This window comes from Astatotilapia calliptera, chromosome 4, assembly GCF_964374335.1.
Source record: "Astatotilapia calliptera chromosome 4, fAstCal68.1, whole genome shotgun sequence".
In the NCBI taxonomy this organism is placed as follows: Eukaryota; Metazoa; Chordata; class Actinopteri; order Cichliformes; family Cichlidae; genus Astatotilapia; species Astatotilapia calliptera.
The window spans coordinates 17,686,974-17,706,929 of NC_137425.1; the positions used below are offsets into that span (position 1 = coordinate 17,686,974).

Here is a 19,956-nt window from a genome sequence, read left to right on the forward strand (position 1 = left end):
TTAGGGTGTGCGTGACTCATACCCACCTTATTTCCGACATGTCACTGCTCATTTCTAACTGTTCCTTTGAATGGTATGACTACTGGTCATTGCATTTCTTGTCTTACTGCCAATGCCAGTGAACAGTCAGAAGACGTTAAAGTCAATCTCTCTCACTTGCAGCTTGAATCATCTTTTATGGATGACAACTTTCAGTTCACACAGAAAGGACTTGCTGAATCAATTTGTTTCATTATGAGGTAACAAATTCACCAAAGTCTAATGCATTTATTTTTATAACTTGAACGTAATCACAGCCACCTACAATCTACCTCAATGTGGCCCGTGAGAGTTGAGAGCAGTGGGAATTTGTGCGAGACACTTCTTCCTAGCCTCCCGTCAATGTTTATTCAGCGTCCCACTGGTTGCGGCTTGTCAGGTACATTGTGTCTGCTAGAAGGACAGTATACACTTACTGAGTCTCCTTCTGGCTACAAAATTTCTGACAGATGAAATTGGGTGACTAATACATCCAGATGACAAACTCACATCTAGGTGTCTCAGGCTTTCACACCAACATGTGAGTATGATTGCAACACACACCTGAACCGATTTGGAATAAATGAAAAATCAGACTTTAGCTAGCTTATCTACATAGTAAAAAATAATTAGTAGGTACACTGCTTTCAGAACTCTCTCAATTTTCTATAACAGAGATTCAAAAAGGTGCTGGAAACATGCATAATGGATATTTGCAGATTCTGCATATATGGAATGTTGTGACATTAACAATCTGTACCCTAAGTATACGCTACATCACAGGTTACAAATAGAGATGGACCGATCCGATATTACGTATCGGTCCGATACTGACCTAAATTACTGGATCGGATATCGGAGAAAAATAAAAAATGTAATCCGATCCATTAAATATCACGAAAGCACCTCACAAAACTTGCAACACGCCATAACTCACCTCAGAACGTTAGCAGTATGCATCACGTGATAGAGCGGCTGTGGCATGCGGGACCTGTCGGTGGTCTGGATAGCATTTGGAGCTTCGCTAGCAACCGGGCATTTCATCTCCGACAAAGTTATCCCGAGAGAAGTAAAGCAAGTGTGTAAGTCCATCTCTGAATGTTTGTAAAGCATTCCTGCGTTAAGCTTAACAAGCGACTGCCTCTTCTTGCTGCTACTTCAATCATGAAACTGCTTAATGATCAGCTGATCGGCTTTTCTGTGCGAGTCAGTGTCTCTTGTTTGTTTTTGGCCCACTTTGCACCAGAAAGAGGAAACCAGCGGCTGAACAACAGCAGCACGTTTAAGCTTGATCAGCTGTTGTTAGAATGTATTTAATATTACTTTCTACTCGAGGATCTTTTTCTACGTAGCTGACGGCTGGTAACTGTGCAGGGGCGGATCTAGCAAAGTTTAGCCAGGGGGGCCGATAGGGCATTAACAGGGAAAAGGGGGCACAAAGACATACTTTTCTTTCTTATTCTCATTTAAAATGTCTAGCTTTTAATAAATAATTATCTGACACCCAAAGTTTTAATTTGATGTAAAATGAATAGAAGTCAATTACTGTATATAGTGACTATTAAGTCTAATATAAATACCCTAGTAAGCTATAGTACTTTTTCCTTTGGGAAGGTACCATCTGTGCAGTCTGCAATTTTGTTGAAGAAAGATGTTGAATCTATTTAATATTTCTTGAAAAATAATTGATTTCTGTGCATTTTTTTTCCACACTGCATCAAATTAAGGTTGATTACGTCGATTAAGCATGGAGCGTGAGGGGTGGTTCCCTATTTTTTATTTATTTATTTTTGTTGTTGCTGGGAGTTGGAACCCTATTAGTTAGGTTGCTTAATATTTATGCTAAGTACTCTTTAAAATACCAGAATAGGGAGGATGGTGTAGGTTCAAGTTTATTAGATTGATCAGTATTGCTGAACTATGAAATATTTTTTTTTTTTTGCATACAGGTATAACAGAATAGCTTTAGTGTAGTTGTTGTTTTAAACTTGAGTATGAACTTATACAAAATGCAGCAAGATATTTAAAAAACAGTTTTGTTGACTAAAAAACACTATATCGGATTCATATCGGTATCGGCAGATATCCAAATTTATGATATCGGTATCGGTATCGGACATAAAAAAGTGGTATCGTGCCATCTCTAGTTACAAAAGGTTCATCTGGCTATATCACCCACCCCTACAGACATTTAAACAGCATAGCACCATAGTGAAAGACTTTGGGTGCTATCTGACTTCACTATAGGTCAGTTACCACAGTAAAAACAAATATAAGTCAAATGAGAAATCCAACATCCAATCCAGCACATTTTCAGGTTCAACATTTAACACTGCATTCCGTTTTAAAATTTGAACTGTAAACATGGGCCCAATTTTGGGAGGAAATTAAGTTGAACAGGTGTCACAGTTCATGTGCATGTTTAGAATGTCAGAGGATTTCACAAACATGAAATTGTGATCTGCCCTTGCTCCGTCAGCATGGAAACTGTTGTAATTGTTAGCCGTTTTTGACACATCAATTTTATGCTTAGGCAGTATGACACAAGAAATTGAAAATAAATATAACTGTGAATTAAATTCTGGTGTTCTTCCTCAATGAAACACCAAGGGTAATCAACAGAATGATGATTTGAACCACTAACACCTATCACACTCATCATTTGAGATTATATTTATTTACCAAGAGAAAGGTTTGTTCCTGTTTCTCTGACTGTATGAGTATTTAGTTTGCACATAACTCTCTTGAAAAAAAAATCAGAAAAACAAATGTGGGTGCCATATCATTTCTAGGTTGACAGGTTTGCAATTTCAGGCAAAACAGTGGCAGGTAACAAATTATTTTGTTGAAATAAACTTAAGGCAAGAGCTTGGCACATGAGGCTGTACAGTGGTCTAACTATTTAGTAAGTTCTAATCTGAGACGGGGGAGGGGGGGTATATCCACACAGCATAGGTTGTCAGAGAGTAGAGAAGATGGAGCAGCAATCCCTCCAACTCCCTGAGGAATATTAGATATGATACAGAGTGTCAGCCATGATTGAGATTCATTTAGTGTCGGCCACAGAACACCAAGCAGTCACTGACAGAAATAGAAAAGATGGCTTAATCTGTTCTCTTTACTTATGATCATAATGAAAGTCCTTCATGCACTCTGCTTCTTTTCACTAATGTCTGAATGCCTAATGTTTTCCCTGCTGGGCAGAAAATACTGAACTACAACCCCAAAACTGGTGCAGGTAAACTGAATTCTGTGGCCTCTTTCACTGAGAACTGTGCACAGTTACAATTTGAATCGCCAGTGATAGATATCACGAAGATCTTTGTAAGTCAATGATAGCTGATGATATATTATGATGCAAATAAATTAGCAACAACAGCAAGACCACCATTATGAAGTGCTCTTTCTAAAGGATTACTTCCACAAACCTCTGTGCTTAAGACTGCAACAGAGAAACTGTATCCAGTAAAATATTGATGAGAGGAGAAATTAAAGATTAAATAGCTCTGTAGTGTATTGGACCAGTGAATGTAGCTATAAATGGCATGTGTACTCACAGCTGTTAAATGTAAGGGTTCTTTACCTTGCAATTATCATCACCATCAACAGAACAATGAAGAGGGATTGTTAAGTCTTGAACGTCCAACCAGACTGAAACTTTTTAACAATCAAAAATGTTAAGTGAATAAAACAAGAATTAAACATAATATTTCCTTATAAACACATGCAACTCAAACCTGTAAGCAAACTCTATAGGTAATGCCAGAGATAAATGATTCATATTATATAAAACTATAAGCCTTTAAGTCCATTTATGCAATAGCAATGTCAAGATTGATATTCTTATGTGAAAAGCAAATGACTCATTAACAAGGCAAGTAAAGGCAAAAACCTGACCCAGACAATTCTGGCTGAGGACTCCGTGCTAAAAAGGCATGGTTTTAAAAAGGTGAACAGATGCACATCACTGCATGGTTTAGGCCAACATCCCTAAAAATTATATGAATCCACCAAATGCATTTTTGTGCTGTTACTGTGTCAGCCTTCAAACCAGTCATCCGTACTGCCCCCCAGATGAGAATCTTGTACTGAGACAGAGTGTTTTCTTACTGGGGTTTTCCACAATGCCAAAGCAAATATGTTTCAGAGGGAAATCAAAGTAGCTTTGCCCTATATTTACTTTTCTCAAACCACACAGCAAGCCATTACTATACTAATCTGGATCTAAAAATGAGGCAATCCAGTTCTTAAGGGTTTTATAATATTCTCTAGACCAGCAATGACCTCTAACAACTTTAAAGCAAAACCAAGCTAATGATAAGCTTGGACTTAACAGCCCTGTTTCAGTCGGCACTAAATTATGTCACATCTGGCTATTTTTCAGCCAATGCCCCTTTCTATTTAAATTACAGCAATTAAAATGAGTAGTGGGATAAATCATTGGAACAAATGGCTTTAATAACTCCAAAGCTCACACCAATCCTGTGAAAAACATTCAGCTGTAATTGCGGGCAGCTTTTTGACACATACCCACTACCTGGTTCAGCAAAACAACAGGGTTCCAGGCAGTGCAGGGCTCCCAGAGAGGCTACAGCAGCAGCCAGATACAAAAAAACAGGAGCTGGGTCACGGCAGCGCTACATGGGATCAGTTCTCCTCCATTAGGCTTTATTTGAGTCATAGGTTCATATTATGACTTGGCAGGCCCCACCAAATGACTCAACTGGTTTTTGGGACCAATACAGCAGGGAGCTGCCACCTCCTATTTCAGTTAAACTGCATATTTCAGCAGGCATTCAGGGAGAGGAGGAGTTGACCCATTTTTTACAGATTTCACCCACCGACCGGTGTGCACAACAGTGGATGTCTACTTTTAGTTACACACAAAATGGCAAATGGCACTGTGGCTAAAAGCTTTGGGTTAGTTTAAGGTTCTTCAGTCTGAGAATATCATGAATCAAACGAAAAAACAGAGGCACCTAAAATAGGCTAATACTTATCTCTGTCTGGTTAGGGACAAAACTAAATTTGATTTCCACCATTTAGAAAATAAACAACTGCTAAAGGATAAACTTGCTTATTACAAGCATCTCCAACAGTCCAACAGTCTGTAGTGGTAGTCACTGAGCAGAGTAGTGAAAGGTTAATGACTTGTAGACTAATCAAACAAATATCACCTGGCTATGCCCTACAATTTAAACATTGACATTTTGGTTAAAGCTTAACAACCTATTTTTACCCCTGTTTGTCATGTGTAAACGGAATATCCCTTGCAGATTGGCAAGCCCAAGTCATATTCATAAGAACAATCTCATTAACAATCAGAAACTTAAAGTCAAAACTTTGAACAATCAAATAATCAAGAATTATTATATCATGTGTACACACAGATATAAGTAGACTAGGAAAATGGACCAAAGGACAGGTTGCTGTGTAATAAAATAATAAAAATATGGACTATATTTCATCTTACACTGTACTTTCCTGTACTATTCGTTATGATTAAGCAAACAACGCTGTTGCTAATCATTAACTTGTAGTGATAAGACTGGAATCTGTTATAGTTACACATTACCAGCGAGTGTTGGTAATGTGCTAGGAAACATGTTGTCAAAGGAGCTTGCAAAGAAAAGCGTCTGGACTTCTTTAAGTTGCTTGAAGACGTTTCACCTCTCATCCGAGAAGCTTCTTCAGTTGAAGAAGCTTCTCGTAGCTTTGTGGCAAAAGTATTACAGCTACTGCTGATTTCTATTTTCTTTTTTTTCTTTTTTTTTTTTTTTGGGGGGGGGGGGGGGGGGTGCATTTCTCACATTAACATGTGTCAGATCAAATTTTAATTTTAGACAAAGATGACCTTAGATAATTCAAAATACAGTTTTTAAATTATGATTTTTTTTTGTTATTAAGGCAATAAAACTATCCAGGTTTACTTGGCCCTATGTGAAAGAAAAAAAAAAACCATATCTGTGACTAACCACATTTTTTTCTTCAGATAGCCATGTTCAATTTCATTAGCCACACCCAGGCCTGATTACTGCCAGACCTGTTGAATGAAATCACTTAAACAAAACCTGTCTAACAACATGAAGTAGGTTAAAAGATCTCAAAATGTAACACATCAAGCAAAGATCTAAAGAAGCTCAACAACAGATGAGACACAAAACACTGACATTTATCAGGAAGGGTTAGAAAGCCATTTCTAATGTTTTGGACTCCAGTGAACTATGGTGAGAGCCATTATCCACAAATGGAAAACTTGGAATGGTGGTGAACCTTTTGATGAGTGTCCAGCCTACCAAAATTAGTGCAAGAGCGCATCAACAACTCATCCAGTAGGTTACAAAAAAACCTAGAACAACATCTAAAAAAGTGCAGGCTTCACTTGGCTCAGCTAAGGTTTGAGTTCATGATTCAACAATAAGAAAGAGAATGGGCACAAATGGCATGCATGAAAGAGTTCTGAGGCAAAAACCATTGCTGACCAAAAATAAAACAAAAGATTATTTCACATTTGCCAAAAAGAAGGTGATGTTTTTGAAAATTTTGCATCCTGTAACATCTGGTGTAAATCAAACACAGCATTTCATAAAAAAAACATTATACTAAGACTCAAACATGGTGGTTGTAGTGTGATGGTCTAGGGCTGGTTTGCTGTTTCAGGGCAGCTTGCTGTGATTGATGCAAGCATGAATTTGGCCTACAATATGTGCCCTGAAGCTCAAGCACACTTTAGACGGGACAAAGACCTCAAACACATCAGCAAGTCCACCTCTGAATAGTTCAAGAAAAAAAAAGGAGGTGGTGATGGTTTTGGAGTAACCTATTTAAAGTCCAGATTTAAAACTGATTGAGAGCCATTTGCATGACCTTAAACAGGCTGTTCATGCTCAAAGACCTTCTAATGTAGCTGAATTAAAACAATTTAGCAAAGAGTGGGCCAAATTTCCACAACAATGCTAAAAACTCATTGCCAGTTATTTAATTTTCTGCTGCCAAAAGTGACACAGCCAGTTATAAGGTTTGGGGGACAATTAGTTTTTCACATAGCTCCTTGTAGGTTAGGTAAACTTTTCCCTTAATAAATGAAAAACCAAATTTAACAATTGCAAAATATTTTCTATTTATTTCAGTTATTTTATTTGGTGACCTGAAACATTTAAGTGTGAAAAATATGCAAAAAGAAAAAACAAATCAGGAAGGGGGCAAATATTTTTTTCATAGCACTGTAACGTTTAATGACTGCTCAAAGTATTATGGAATCTTGAATATTCCATCTCAACTGATTATTTAAGAAGATGATTGTTTCACATTTGTATTTCTTTGGTGATTTGTGACTGTGCAAATATGAAATAGTCACATTAGTAACCTAATAACACAGTTTTCTTCCGTTTTTACAGCTGTGTCCTGAACAGGAGACTCTCTTAATTACTACATTAAGTGTTCTTAATTTTTTAATAAGATAGCAACTTTTCTTCAAAGAACACATACAATTCATGAGGCCCCAACCATAACAGGACTCTTTATTTGGGTGAAATATTACACTGTAGTCATCGAAGCAAGTTAGTATTTGTATTTGTATTCTATTTTTATCTTATTGTATATTTATTTTATTTTATTCTACTGTATATAGTATTTTATTTTATTCTATTCTGTACAGTTGTGTACTGTATTTATTCTTATTGTATTCTAATTTTTGCCTCATAACTTTTGCACTCTCCACTTCCTGCTGTGACAAAACTAATTTCCCACGTGTGGGACTAATAAAGGTTATCTTATCTTATCTTATCTTAATCAAGGTTCACGTTAGAACCAGAAACATTATTTCCATGCGGGTAGGCCACCATCCACCTTGTTGTGCCTTAAACTTGTTTACATCAACACCTAGACCAATCCCAGTAAAAGGTTAACATCTATGTACCAGGAAGCAACAACACACACATCACTGGTTTCTGCTGTTAAATATTAATCAGAAATAAACCTGCAGCAATAAATTAGTGTTTTTCCGAGAATAGTTAAAGGAAACGTCTGTGTTGATCACTGTGCCATTTGGCCGAGTCGTGACAATGACCTGCAGTTATTCATCATTATTAAACAAACTACGGAAAGACCAGAACCGATATTCTGATAACTCTGTGATCAACCAAACAAACAAGTATGACAACCCGTCCATTGAAAACACTCCTGTCTGGATAACCGGAAATACAGTTCAAGCTAGTGTGTTGTTAGCTTTTAGCTTCGTATTAGCACCAGCTACTAATTTCAGCAAAACATCCTCTCATGTGGACAAACACAACACACTTTACCTGTGAATCGGTTGCCTTACCTGATTTCTGACCATACTGAAGAGGGGCGCCTTCAGACAGTCCCAAAGCCGATAGAAAAATCCCAAAGCTCAGCAACAAAACATATACACGGCGGTTCTCCATCCTTATAGCTTAGCTAACAAAATGTTAGCTACGTGAAATCAAATAAATGGCTGATTTTAAAAAAAGGCTTAAGTGTTTTAAACATTGAATAGCAGCTTCGCGTTAGTCTAGGCTACATAAACGAGCACATTTTGTCTGTTTTTGCGTCTGGCTATTCGCCAGCTAACTAGCTTTAGCTATCGATGCTAAGAGTTTCAGCTGACGACAGCAAACGCCGCTACCACACGCAGTGGTCGGGTATCCATGGAGACAGAGGGGGCGGTCACCTTTCGCGGCCTCTCATATTTAGTGTCTGTACTTTAGTGTTGTCTAAATGAACACAACAATGGGAATTTCAATCGTTATAGCCCCTGACTATCATGAAGAACCTCTCCTCCAAAGCGCCATGTTCCTGTACACCGTGACGTCACTGAAAGTGGGCCGTGAAACTTCAAGGAATTGACAGCAGCCTAAACCAATTACAAGGGACAATTCCGTCGCGTTGAACTCCCACAGCCAATCGGGTTCGAGCTTTATTCTCAGTCAGTTAAATCCAGTGATTTGTATCAAAGCTGAAGAAAGCTTTCTGCATTCAGTCAGTCGCCAACCATGTGAGGCACGTAAAAGTGGTTATGAAAGAAGACCTCTCTATATAAAATGTTTATATCTGTGTTTACGGCAAGTTATAAACTACAAAAATTTATGAATGTATTTGACGAGTGATGCTACCTTTAGGACCTTTATTATGGGTATGTGTGGTTTTATTCGTTGTTTTTGTTTTATTGTGAGTATGAATTTCATATAAATATGGCTCGTTGTTAGATTTACATGGAAAACCAAACATAGAAATAGCCTAAAAAAAATCTGTCCCCAAAACGGCATCAAGACTAAATGCATGTAGATATTGCTGTAAACCTGTAATTCCTATGTAATCCATAGGATGGGTTATATATGTTATTTTGCGTATTACTTGGAATACTGGTATGAAATTATTTGTAATACAATCTCGCCTGTATTTTAATTCATTTTTTTAAATTCAGCATGTTGTGCTCAAGAACGCATAAAAATCACATGCTCTGTTAAGACTGACTTCATTGCATGTTTTAAAACTTGCCACATAGGTGTAATAAAATCAAGGACAACTACCATTTTCACTTGAGTGTACCTGATTGTATAATCCTTATTAATTTCCCTACAAATGTACTACAATACTACAGCACCAACATAGCAACTGTGGTAGTAAAATAGATAAATTGCAGAAAAATGCATGTTTATGAGGATCAGATGTGTTGGGATGTGAATATGTTCTTACTGTGCTTTGGTCATGGATGCAAGTTCACAAAACAGTATGAATGGGAAAATTATCTGCTCTGATTAACTGATGAAGGGGGAGGAGGCAGTCGGTGGCGTGAAGGAAATCTCCCTTGGTTTGAGGACAGATACGTCAGGTTGCTTCTTGCACTCAGGATCACGAAGCTGTAAGAGAGTGTTGGTGGCTTACAAGCACAAAGCAAGAGCAACGGAGATCTCCAAACCTCACCCGAAGCACGGTGAGTACCACTTTTTCTGCAAATTCAAGTGCAGTTTTTCTGCAAATTCTTTGTGCGCTGATAGCTGTGTGTCACTGTTTTGTGAATCTTTAGTCCTCTAGCTTTAAGAGAGGGGGGATATAAATGTTTAAATGTAGGAAGACAAAAAAAATAAAATGTTCGGACCTATTTGTGATTACCTTTTCAGTTACCTGCAACTTCCTTTGTGGAAAAATGAATGTGTTTAACATTAGAAAACCATAATCCAATTCACATACGATGCTAAAATGATACCACACAATGAACATTTTTCCTACTGTGGAGCTTATGCTGTTTATAGCTATAATAATTTTACTTTATTGTTAAAATGGTACAGCCCTGCCCTGCTGATAAAAGGTCCCACTCAGCTCTCTTTTTGACTGTGCTGATCAGAAAAATGCCCACGTAGGTGATGATAATGCTTAACCTATCCACAAGTCCTGCTTTTCTTTGACAGTTGCAGCTATCTGGCGGCAGAAAACGCCCTCAGCAGTTCAATTTAGTGTCACTTTGCATTTCTTCCATGCATGTGTATGTGTATCCCTCAGGCAGCCACAGAAGACCATGGCATTTGCAGGGATGTTGAGCAACGAGGACATACAGGCTGCAGTCCAGGCTTGTCAAGGTGAGTCAGACAGCGCACACTAAAACTTACATCCAAGAAAAATACACACTTTGCAAGCATCTAATTGTGAACATAAGAACACGTACTTTACAGCAAGGGAATATAGGTCCATTCACATATACACAGCACACACAGAGGTGCTTATTAAACCCACTCCCACAGGGCATATCTCTATCATGTGATTTTCACAGTGGGGACAGGGTACCTGCAGGTAACCAGGCAGCCATGTGGCAGGAGAGTAGTTTCCAAAGTGGTTGTGTTGAGCATTAACACATAGAACACCAAATCACACAAGCTGTAAAGTCCTCACATCCAAAATTACTTAAATATTTATCTCTAGAAATTATGTCCTCATGACGAGGCAGACAAAGCTCGACTGATCTGATGAAAATCAAATGTCAGTGCTTTCATACCCTTAATTCAACCAAACCCGCCTGTTAGTAATGTTTTAGGCAAAATAGCATTAAGAAGATTTTTGTTTTATTAATCAGAAGTTTTAAACTCCACTGCAGTGTGTGCAAGTCTTTTTCAGAAAAGTCCTTTGAAATTATTTGAAGGTAGCTTGTACCAGAAGAATTCCACTATGACTGTAAATAAAAGGCTTTTAACATTTGCATTAGACCTATGGGCCATATTCATTGTGCTTTGCCTGCTTTAATGGCATAATGACATAGCCTGTAATGGTATAAGACGGTGATGTGCCACAGGGTGTATATTGGTAAATGTCATTGGTTGAAGAATGAAAGTCATCTGAGCGAATGAGTTAATGCGACATGTCTATTCAGTCTCCCGTCGTTCTTTCTTTCTTTCTTGTCATTGTGTGATTGACCTCTTATTCCCATGTGTCTGTTTCTCTTCCTCTCTCAACTATGTGTGTTTGGTGTGTGTGTCTGTGTGTGTGTACGTGGTCCAACGTAGCTCCAGGCACATTCAACTTCAAGTCATTCTTTGAACAAGTTGGACTGACTGGCTTATCTGAAGCAGACAGGAGAAAAGTGTTTACAGTCCTGGACCAAGACAAGAGTGGATACATCGAAGAGGAGGAGCTCAAGTAAGGATGGAGTGCATGTGTGTGTACGTGTGTGTGTGGCTGAAAGACTTGAGCAGGAGCACATGGTGGTACAGATGGAGTGTGTGTGTTTGTTTGTGCATGTGTGTTACATCTGCAGTTTGTCGTAACTGTCCCTCATGATGGGCCTCAGGCAGAGGTCACTGTATGAATGGAGCAGCCTTTCCGCTTTGCATGAATTGACTGATACATGAATTGAGTGAGTGAGGAGGACAGGGACAACTGAAAAAGGCTTAGAGGTGAAGAAAAGGCATCAGCAGAGATACAGTCTGAACTTACTGCTTCTATGTTTTTTTTTTTTTATGTCTACCCTTCAGACTATTTCTTCAGAATTTCTCTCCGGGGGCCAGAGAGCTGACTGTGGCTGAAACCAAAGCTCTGATGGCATCTGGGGATAAAGACGGTGATGGCAAGATTGGAATAGAAGGTGAGTGTTTGTAAAACATCTAGAAGAGCTGTTAGCAGATGTGAAATCAGAGCAATTTGTGCTGAGGAGCTGTCCACCACTTAGTGCTGAAATTCTAGTCTTTAAAAAAAACTGATGCAAATAAACTTCTGCTCTCCAACAAGTTAAAAAAAAAAGAAAACAAAAGATTTCTTGTTTGTTGAGTCATCTTGCTTAACTGTAATGCTGCATGACAACCACAATTCAACTTTTGGCTGTCTCTGTTTTTCCCCCACACAGAGTTCTGTGATCTCCTGAAGTAAAGAGAAACTACATACACATACGACCGAGGCTGTCTACCCTTGTTCTGAATAATGGATTTGCAATGGAGATCTTGACTTTCTGGATTGTTTCATGCAAAGACCAAAAACCTCACAAAATCTGTACCTGCCTGCTGCTCTCCCTGTTCATGTGATGCAACGTGTATAAGATGTTTAGTAGACAGATGACCAAAGTTGGATGTTAAACATGTTTGTGTTTAATCAATCAGGTACCTTGAATCAATAAATGTGAACAATTAAAGAAGTAAACTTACTCTTTGCTTGTCTTTTATATATATATATATATATACATGTAAACTTAAATAGATACAAATAGATGCATTAAGCATTACATACTATTCATTCATATTCAATGACTTCACATAGCTCAGGTCAGGTTTAGAACTGAGTCAAAAATTGCTTCATAATAATTATCTACAACAATCTATTTAGAATGTATGAATTGCATTCTGCTGTTATGTTAATGCTTTAATAAATAATACTAAATTGGTAATATTTCAGAGGTCAGGGAGAAGAAGAAGAAAAAAAACATCTATTTTCACAAAATATCATGTTGCATTTTACCTCAGTCAAGAAGATGTAGCACTGCTTTATTATGTTTTATGCTTTATTAAAAGTGAAAATGGCAAAATATCTGAACTCTTGGGATTTATAATATGATATATATATATATATATATATATATATATATATATATATATATATATATATATATATATATATATATATATATATATATATCTTACAATTACTAATCAACATTAGTTCAATATTAATTATCACTTAGAGCACAAAACTTGCGTATTGCAAACTAGCCTGTGCATTTAAAGCAGTGGAAGGAAATGTTGTGTGTGGAGGATTTGCTCTTTATGACTTTATAATCTTATGACTCTCCAACCCTCTTCTGATCTGTGTTTTAATCTCAGTTTGCTGCATTCTAATGTGATTATGAGAATAATGAAAATAATGAATAATTATTTTCATTATTTTCTTACATTCTGGATACTTGAAGCACAACCAACAAGGGGCAGTTACACAATGTATTTGGATTCAAATAGCACTTTTCTGGCCTTACTGACTGCTCAAAGTAATTTGAACTGTAGGAGACAGCCCCTCCCAATTGCAATGGAGTTGGTCAAACATGCAAACTTTGCAGACAGGATTTCAACCAGGAACCTTCGTGCTGTAAGCTGATAGTACTAACGCTCAGAAACCCCACTCCTCTAGTTCACATCCTGTGACCGGGCACCATCTCTCATCCTTTTGTGCACCTTATACACATTTATACTGTTTAGAGCTTCCCCATGTTCCATGAACAACATACAATTTTAAACATTTTTATTTTTATATATTTTGGATCACTTTGAGAAAAGTAACCAAATTTCAGGTTAAAATTGAAATGAAATATATGAAATTTAGGGTTCTTATTCTGCTGTCTCCCTCATCACAAAGGGTCGCTCTGCATGTTTGAGTTTGCAGTTTGATGCCGGACACCCTGTCACAATCCCAAAGAGGTTTATGTGTCTCTGGTTGGAATCAAACCAGCTACCTGCTGCTTGAGAGGGTGAATTTGTCACCGTTATATTATTTGATCCAAACAGTATAGGGCTAAGTGTTTTGCAAGAGGGGAACTAGTTGAGAAAAATAAAAGGCAAAACTTTTGAAACTGCCATAGGTTGAAAATTAATCATTCTAAGTTATTTTGTGAACTTGGAAAACTAACTAAGATCAACTAAAAATATGAAACTATCTAGAACTAACATTGAAACTAATAAAAAAAACTAAACAAAAACAAAAAAATCTTCAAATAAAAAACAACTCAAAGGGGAAACAAATCTGGGCAGTAAGTTAGACTAAACAGAATTAAAAATAAAAAGTCAAACCAAAATGAAAATGAAAAAAATATTTAAAAATAACAATTCTACTGCTGATCTACTTTACCATGCAACAATCTCTAGACTTTACAGAGCATGGACCTAAAAAATATCCAGTGAGCAGCGCTTCTCTGGGTAAAAATGCTTTATTGATGTCAGACTTCAGAGGAAAATGACCAAACTGCTTTAAGTTGATAGCGAGGCAACAGAAAAACCTACAGCAGAGTATGCAGAAGAGCATTTCTGAACATAAACCTTGAAGCAGATGAAGCAGAAGACCACAGAGGAGCCGCTCCTGTCACCTAAAACAGGAAACTGAGGCTACAATTCACACAGGCTTACCAAAACTGGACAACAGAAGTTTGGAAAAAGGTTGCCTAGTCTGATGAGTTGTGTCGTAACATTTAGATGGTATACTGTCAGAATTTGGCATTAGCCACGAAAACATGAATCCATCCTTCCTTGTAGCAGTGGTTGTGGTGGTGTAAATCTGTGGGGGATATTTTCTGAGGATCAGTTGAAACACCACAGCCTGCTTGCCAGTACTGTTGCTGTCATCTGAAACTGGCTCCTTTAACATGACAATGATTTCACTCTACTCAAATGGTCACCGCATCCCCATTGAGATTTAGAGAAAATCCAAAAAGGTGAATGAAGAGAATTGCATCATGGATGTGAAACAGACAAATGTGCAGCAGCTGTGCAATGCTATCATATCAATATGGACCAATATCTCTGCAGTCCAACCCAGTATTAGCAAGGTGTGCCTAATAGTGTGTATAATGCAGGTTCTGAGAGAGCCACTGTTTTACTTTATTAAACTGATATCCAGTATTTCCATTAAACATGAAATATTTATGATAAAGTTGCTTCTTCCAATGCTTTTACTTAAAACTGCTTGCCTAAAACTGGGATCTAACCAAAGACCACTACCATGGTTCTGACAGTTAAGAATATCCTCATTTTGAGTCACTGCTGTAGACTCACTAGCACGAGTTCAGTTTGACCAGACAGAAAGAAAAGAAAAGAAAGACTGACTACACAGAACTACCAGACTGAGATCAGCAGTCTTTGGTTTAAGCTTTATAAGGATGTTATTCACAGACACATGCTGGTGTGACTACTGAGGATAGCATGGAAAACTGTCATGCTTGCAATCATACAGCATGTAAAAAAATAGGCCTCAAAGTCTCAACCCTGATAAGGTGGTGGTTTAGTTTGAAACTCAACACTTCGTGAAGAGTTCAGATGGACCTTGTGTATACTGTGCTGTAGCTTATACACTAGGTATAGCTAGTTAATGTTACAGGACAGCATATAGGCAGAAGCTGCACATGTCTATCATCTGAGACCATCTTGCCTGGTGTTGCAACTTCAGAGGCAAGAATAGAAAGCCTGACACCAATAAATAAGAAACTCTTAATAATATAAGGAAAAAAGATTGCATTTATGTAAAATAACCTGGAATTTGTGTAAATCTAGTTATAAGTCGCCCAAGAGCCACAGCCACTCCACAACCACGAGTATTAAATATTGCTGGAAAGATTTATCATAAAACAGCTCTGTTAATGGACTGTATGGACTCACTGTGGGTTTATATAGCATGTGATTGGAGTATATGATGCCAGAGAAAACACGGTAGAAATAAACACTATCAGAAGTCTAAAAGGCATAGGAGAAAATGGCTCTGTGATCATATTGACATAGAAATCAAAAATAAAGGTGTTTTAAAAGGCAGTCCTTTCCAGTGGTCTTCTCTTCATAGTGAAGGCTTATAGTGACGTTAATAAAGGTTATCCTGTTTAAAGTAGGAAGTTGAATTGGCTGGTGTTCCTTTACATGGTTCTCACAAATCAAAATAAGGATGACCTGCACCCTCACATGTATCAGTTCCTTTAATTTATGCTCGTAGAGGAAACGTTCTGAATCAAAATCAGCATGCTGGCAATAAATCATATAGGTGCAACATGACCAGTGAAGTCGGGTAGCAGCGGGCATGCTCGAGTTACACATGTCTAGCTATAGGCCTCACTCACACATGGTAGCATCCTCATTTGTTCACCTAAAAATAGGTCTGGACTACTAGACACATTTTTTCGAAACCCATGGATCTTGGTACCTGATACTGGGACTCAAAGGTCTGTAAATGGTGTTGCTCAAGGATATATAAGAGAGAGGGAAAGGGGATTCGTGGCATTCACTCGAGTCCGCCTAGGTTTTCACTCGCCTCAACTCAGCGCAAAGGTGAGTGCGGGGATGCGGACGAACGCCACACCGACTTCTACACTGGAAGGGGGAAAAGGGGATTCAGACAAGGAGATCCACGTGGACTATAAACTATAGAGAGAATTGGAACAAACATAGCCAACAACTTCATGGACCACAGGATAATTCAATTAGCGCGCAAAGGAGGCCAAAAGATTTCAGAAGAGCGCCGTTTGTGGATGAATATTGTTATTTACATTATCTCTTTTAACGGGATAAAAGAAATGCTATGATAACACACCTAGGGTTATTGGCGCGCTTGACGTCACTGGTGCTTTGTTTATTTGTGTCAGTGATTCATGTTGCCGTGATTTGGTCTCTCGGTGGAAGCATCATCTATTTCGTGCCATAGCAGCAAAACGCTTTGGGATACACAGTCAGTGCCGTGTTGTGATTAAACATCCGGAGGCGAAGAGCAGCTCTTAAGAGTAGTTGTTTATATTAATCGGGACGGGTAGAGCTGCATGGTAGACTTTGGATTAAGGAAAAGAGTTGATTCGTGACCAACATAAAGTAAAAGGGGGCTTTGCTTTATTGTGGATTAATCCTTGTTTAAGCTTTTGACCACTAATGTCTGATTTGACCCTTCCTGTGTTTTATTTATGATTACTCACATCATATAGTTAGGTTCACTGTAATGTAGTCAAAACAAAATAGGTCAAATTGTCCAGTTAAGTTGGAGAATTGAAAAATGATCTATAATCCAATAGTATGACCACTGCATAGGACTTATAATGACCATACTAATCCAGTTATCTTGTCTTTTTTCCCTCTCTAAGATTAAAAAATGGCCTTTGCTGGTGTCCTCAATGATGCTGAAGTGAAAGCAGCTCTGGATGGCTGCGCAGGTGAGCATTCATTATCAATATTTCATCAGACAGTGAACAAGCTGTTCTAGTTTTTCATTATTCATGTAACTTTGTTGAACATTTTACTGCTATTTGATTCAAAACACCAACAAGTGATGCAACTTGGCTTCAGTCAGAAAGCAGTAAAGTCTCAGTTTCACATTGTGTCGTATAAACAGTCACAGTTATCGTATTGCATCAACAATGAAGTCCTGACTTGTGCTTGCGCAGACTTGCTGGGCGCTAATTGAGTTAAAATGTGTGTTCTAGCTGCTGACTCCTTCGACTACAAGAAGTTCTTCAAGGCCAGCGGCCTGGCTGCAAAAACTGCCGATGATGTGAAGAACGCCTTCAAAATCATTGACCAGGACAACAGCGGCTTCATTGAGGAGGATGAGCTGAAGTAAGTAATTCCAGCAGTTCACACTTAATGCTGGCATCTCATACTTGCAAGCCTAAGTGGTCCAGAGTATTCACGATCTTATCAGTGTGATTTGTGTCATTTATTTATAGACTTGGGCTTTAGTCTACAAGCCAAATAATATAGTAACTATTGCTAAGGAAGCCCCCAAAAAGAAGCTGTTGATGACTTTCTTATGGATCATTTGGTTGACACATCAATTTAAGTCTTAAAATCTCACACATGAAAACATAGAAAACCAAAGGGTTCACAAGAAAATAATAAATAATAACTGCTGCTTTTTATTGTTCACACGCCAGGCTGTTCCTGCAGAACTTCTCTGCTAGTGCCAGAGCACTCACTGACAAGGAGACCAAGGCTTTCCTCTCCGCTGGTGACAGTGATGGTGATGGCAAGATCGGAATTGATGGTGAGGGTTCTTTGTGGAGCATGGTGCACTTTCCTACAGATCTTTCAGTTTAGCAGAACACATCATATATATGAAGTGTTACCCGCAGAGCCTACATGAATCAGATGTTAGAAACAAGCTTAATTTTTTTAACATCCATTGACATACCCTTAGTCAGAGAATGGCTCCTGTCAGTTTAAACTATACCACTAACCTGAATCCACTTTGTTCCCAATACTAATGGCAGTTCTATTCTACTTTCACAGAGTTTGCTGCCCTTGTAAAGGCATAAATTTCCATTGACCAAGATCCATTTCTTTTCATGGAACTGTGAACTCCTTGCAAGATTCACTAATCATCAGCTGAAAGAATATTTTTTATACCTTATTTATGAGTTGCCTGTGGACTGTTTCTCAACATGGAGCACATATTTTACTGATACTGTTATTCAGATGTGTTAAATGTTCTGAAAAAATGACTTGTGCAAACTGTACAACATCATCTGCACTTTTTGAGGAAGAGTGAAAAACCAGGAATAAATACTCTTTTGGTGTAAAGTCATCTCGTTCAGGTCAGTCGTTTTTTGCATGGTCAACCAAAACCCTCTCTATTCACACAGACGTAGCTATGCCAACACAATGGTTTGAGGAAGTGGCCGTTTCAAATTAGTTGTTGATTTGCCAGGGTGTTTGAATACTCCAGAGGTGTTGAGTGACGGTCTAAACAACATGCCCAGCACTTGTTTGGATAATTGGTTAATGAGATAGTGGAGTGTGGCTGGACTCTGGCCATGGACTGGGAAATGCTGTGGGAATGGGCCCATGGGGCTTTGCTCACATGCTTCTGGGATCTTAGGGAGGTTTGCAATGGATAGCTGCCACGCTGTCTCTTCCAAGGTCTCCTCCTCCACCAACTGCTGCATAGTCAATTAAATGATGTGCTGTGGCAACAGGAGTTCTATTAACAGTCACTGTTGCATCAGCAGGAACTTTTAACACACTGAACCCACTGTACAGTTGCACATCTACATCAGCCGAAGGTCTTTAATACATTATTTAACTTCTATCAGCACCTGGTGTGTACCTCATTTTGAGGAAGAAAATATTCTATATGCATAAGCCTGGAATGGAATTTTGAACAGCTCAGTTTCCATATTAAAGTCAAATTACGATCCCAATGTAAGCTAAGAATTCAGCATTATGTAAACCTCAAGCCTATCAGATGACGCCATAAGGTTATTATTGTCTAACAGCAGGGGAATCAGAAATAGTCTGAGTGATAGCAGTCTGCCGTTTCCTCACAATTGCCAGGCTTGCGCCACAGAACTTTGCTGCCTCCTACAGGTCAAACACATTCTTTCAGCAAGAGTAGCTGACTGTGATTATCTTTTTTTTTTGCCCATTTTGATTTTTAATGCTTTGTCTAAAAGCATGAGCATGCCCTTGTGCCTTTAGGGGTTTAGAATATCTATCGTAATCACACATGGCAGATGGAATTTTTAAGGAAAACTTAAGAATATTTCTAAAGTCAGAGAGTCCCCTTGAATTAATTTGGTTATTTAATAAATCTTTTTACAAATATTTGGAACAAAAAGGACTTGACAGTAAAACCGGGCGTGGCTGATATTTGGAATTCGTATGCGGCACAAGTAAGACGGGTTTTTAAAAAGTATTTAGCAATGTGCTAGGCAGGCAGACTATCTGTGCGAATCTGAAAGGAGTGAAATACATATATATCTTACGAAGTACC

The 19,956-nt window shown here is 38.2% G+C and overlaps 3 protein-coding genes across 4 annotated transcripts in view; 2 read left to right on the forward strand and 1 right to left on the reverse strand.

The window, feature by feature from the left end:
• The window catches only part of lmtk2 (lemur tyrosine kinase 2), a 32,063-nt gene extending 23,141 nt beyond the window's left edge, over nt 1–8,922 (reverse strand). Inside the window, exon 1 of one of the 2 annotated variants that reach the window (XM_080300331.1) lies at nt 8,342–8,922. In XM_080300331.1, the coding sequence (XP_080156457.1) occupies nt 8,342–8,444 (103 nt within the window). In that variant the 5' untranslated portion in view covers nt 8,445–8,922. The remainder of the gene's footprint in view (nt 1–8,341) is intronic. The other variant, XM_026165128.2, reaches the window with a different exon arrangement.
• A 71-nt stretch (nt 8,923–8,993) lies between these two features.
• Nucleotides 8,994–12,660, forward strand: pvalb5 (parvalbumin 5). The gene is made up of 6 exons (XM_080300333.1): nt 8,994–9,172; nt 9,811–9,973; nt 10,540–10,616; nt 11,535–11,667; nt 12,003–12,112; nt 12,371–12,660. The coding sequence occupies exons 3-6, from the start codon at nt 10,556–10,558 to the stop codon at nt 12,391–12,393; spliced, it is 327 nt and encodes a 108-aa protein (XP_080156459.1). The 5' UTR covers nt 8,994–9,172; nt 9,811–9,973; nt 10,540–10,555; the 3' UTR covers nt 12,394–12,660.
• A 3,617-nt stretch (nt 12,661–16,277) lies between these two features.
• On the forward strand, nt 16,278–18,768 carry LOC113020864 (parvalbumin alpha-like). Its single transcript, XM_026165132.2, has 5 exons — nt 16,278–16,529; nt 17,330–17,398; nt 17,669–17,801; nt 18,119–18,228; nt 18,474–18,768. Exons 2-5 carry the CDS (start codon nt 17,338–17,340, stop codon nt 18,497–18,499), a joined length of 330 nt encoding a protein of 109 aa, XP_026020917.1. The 5' UTR covers nt 16,278–16,529; nt 17,330–17,337; the 3' UTR covers nt 18,500–18,768.
• Nucleotides 18,769–19,956: the final 1,188 nt, after the last annotated feature.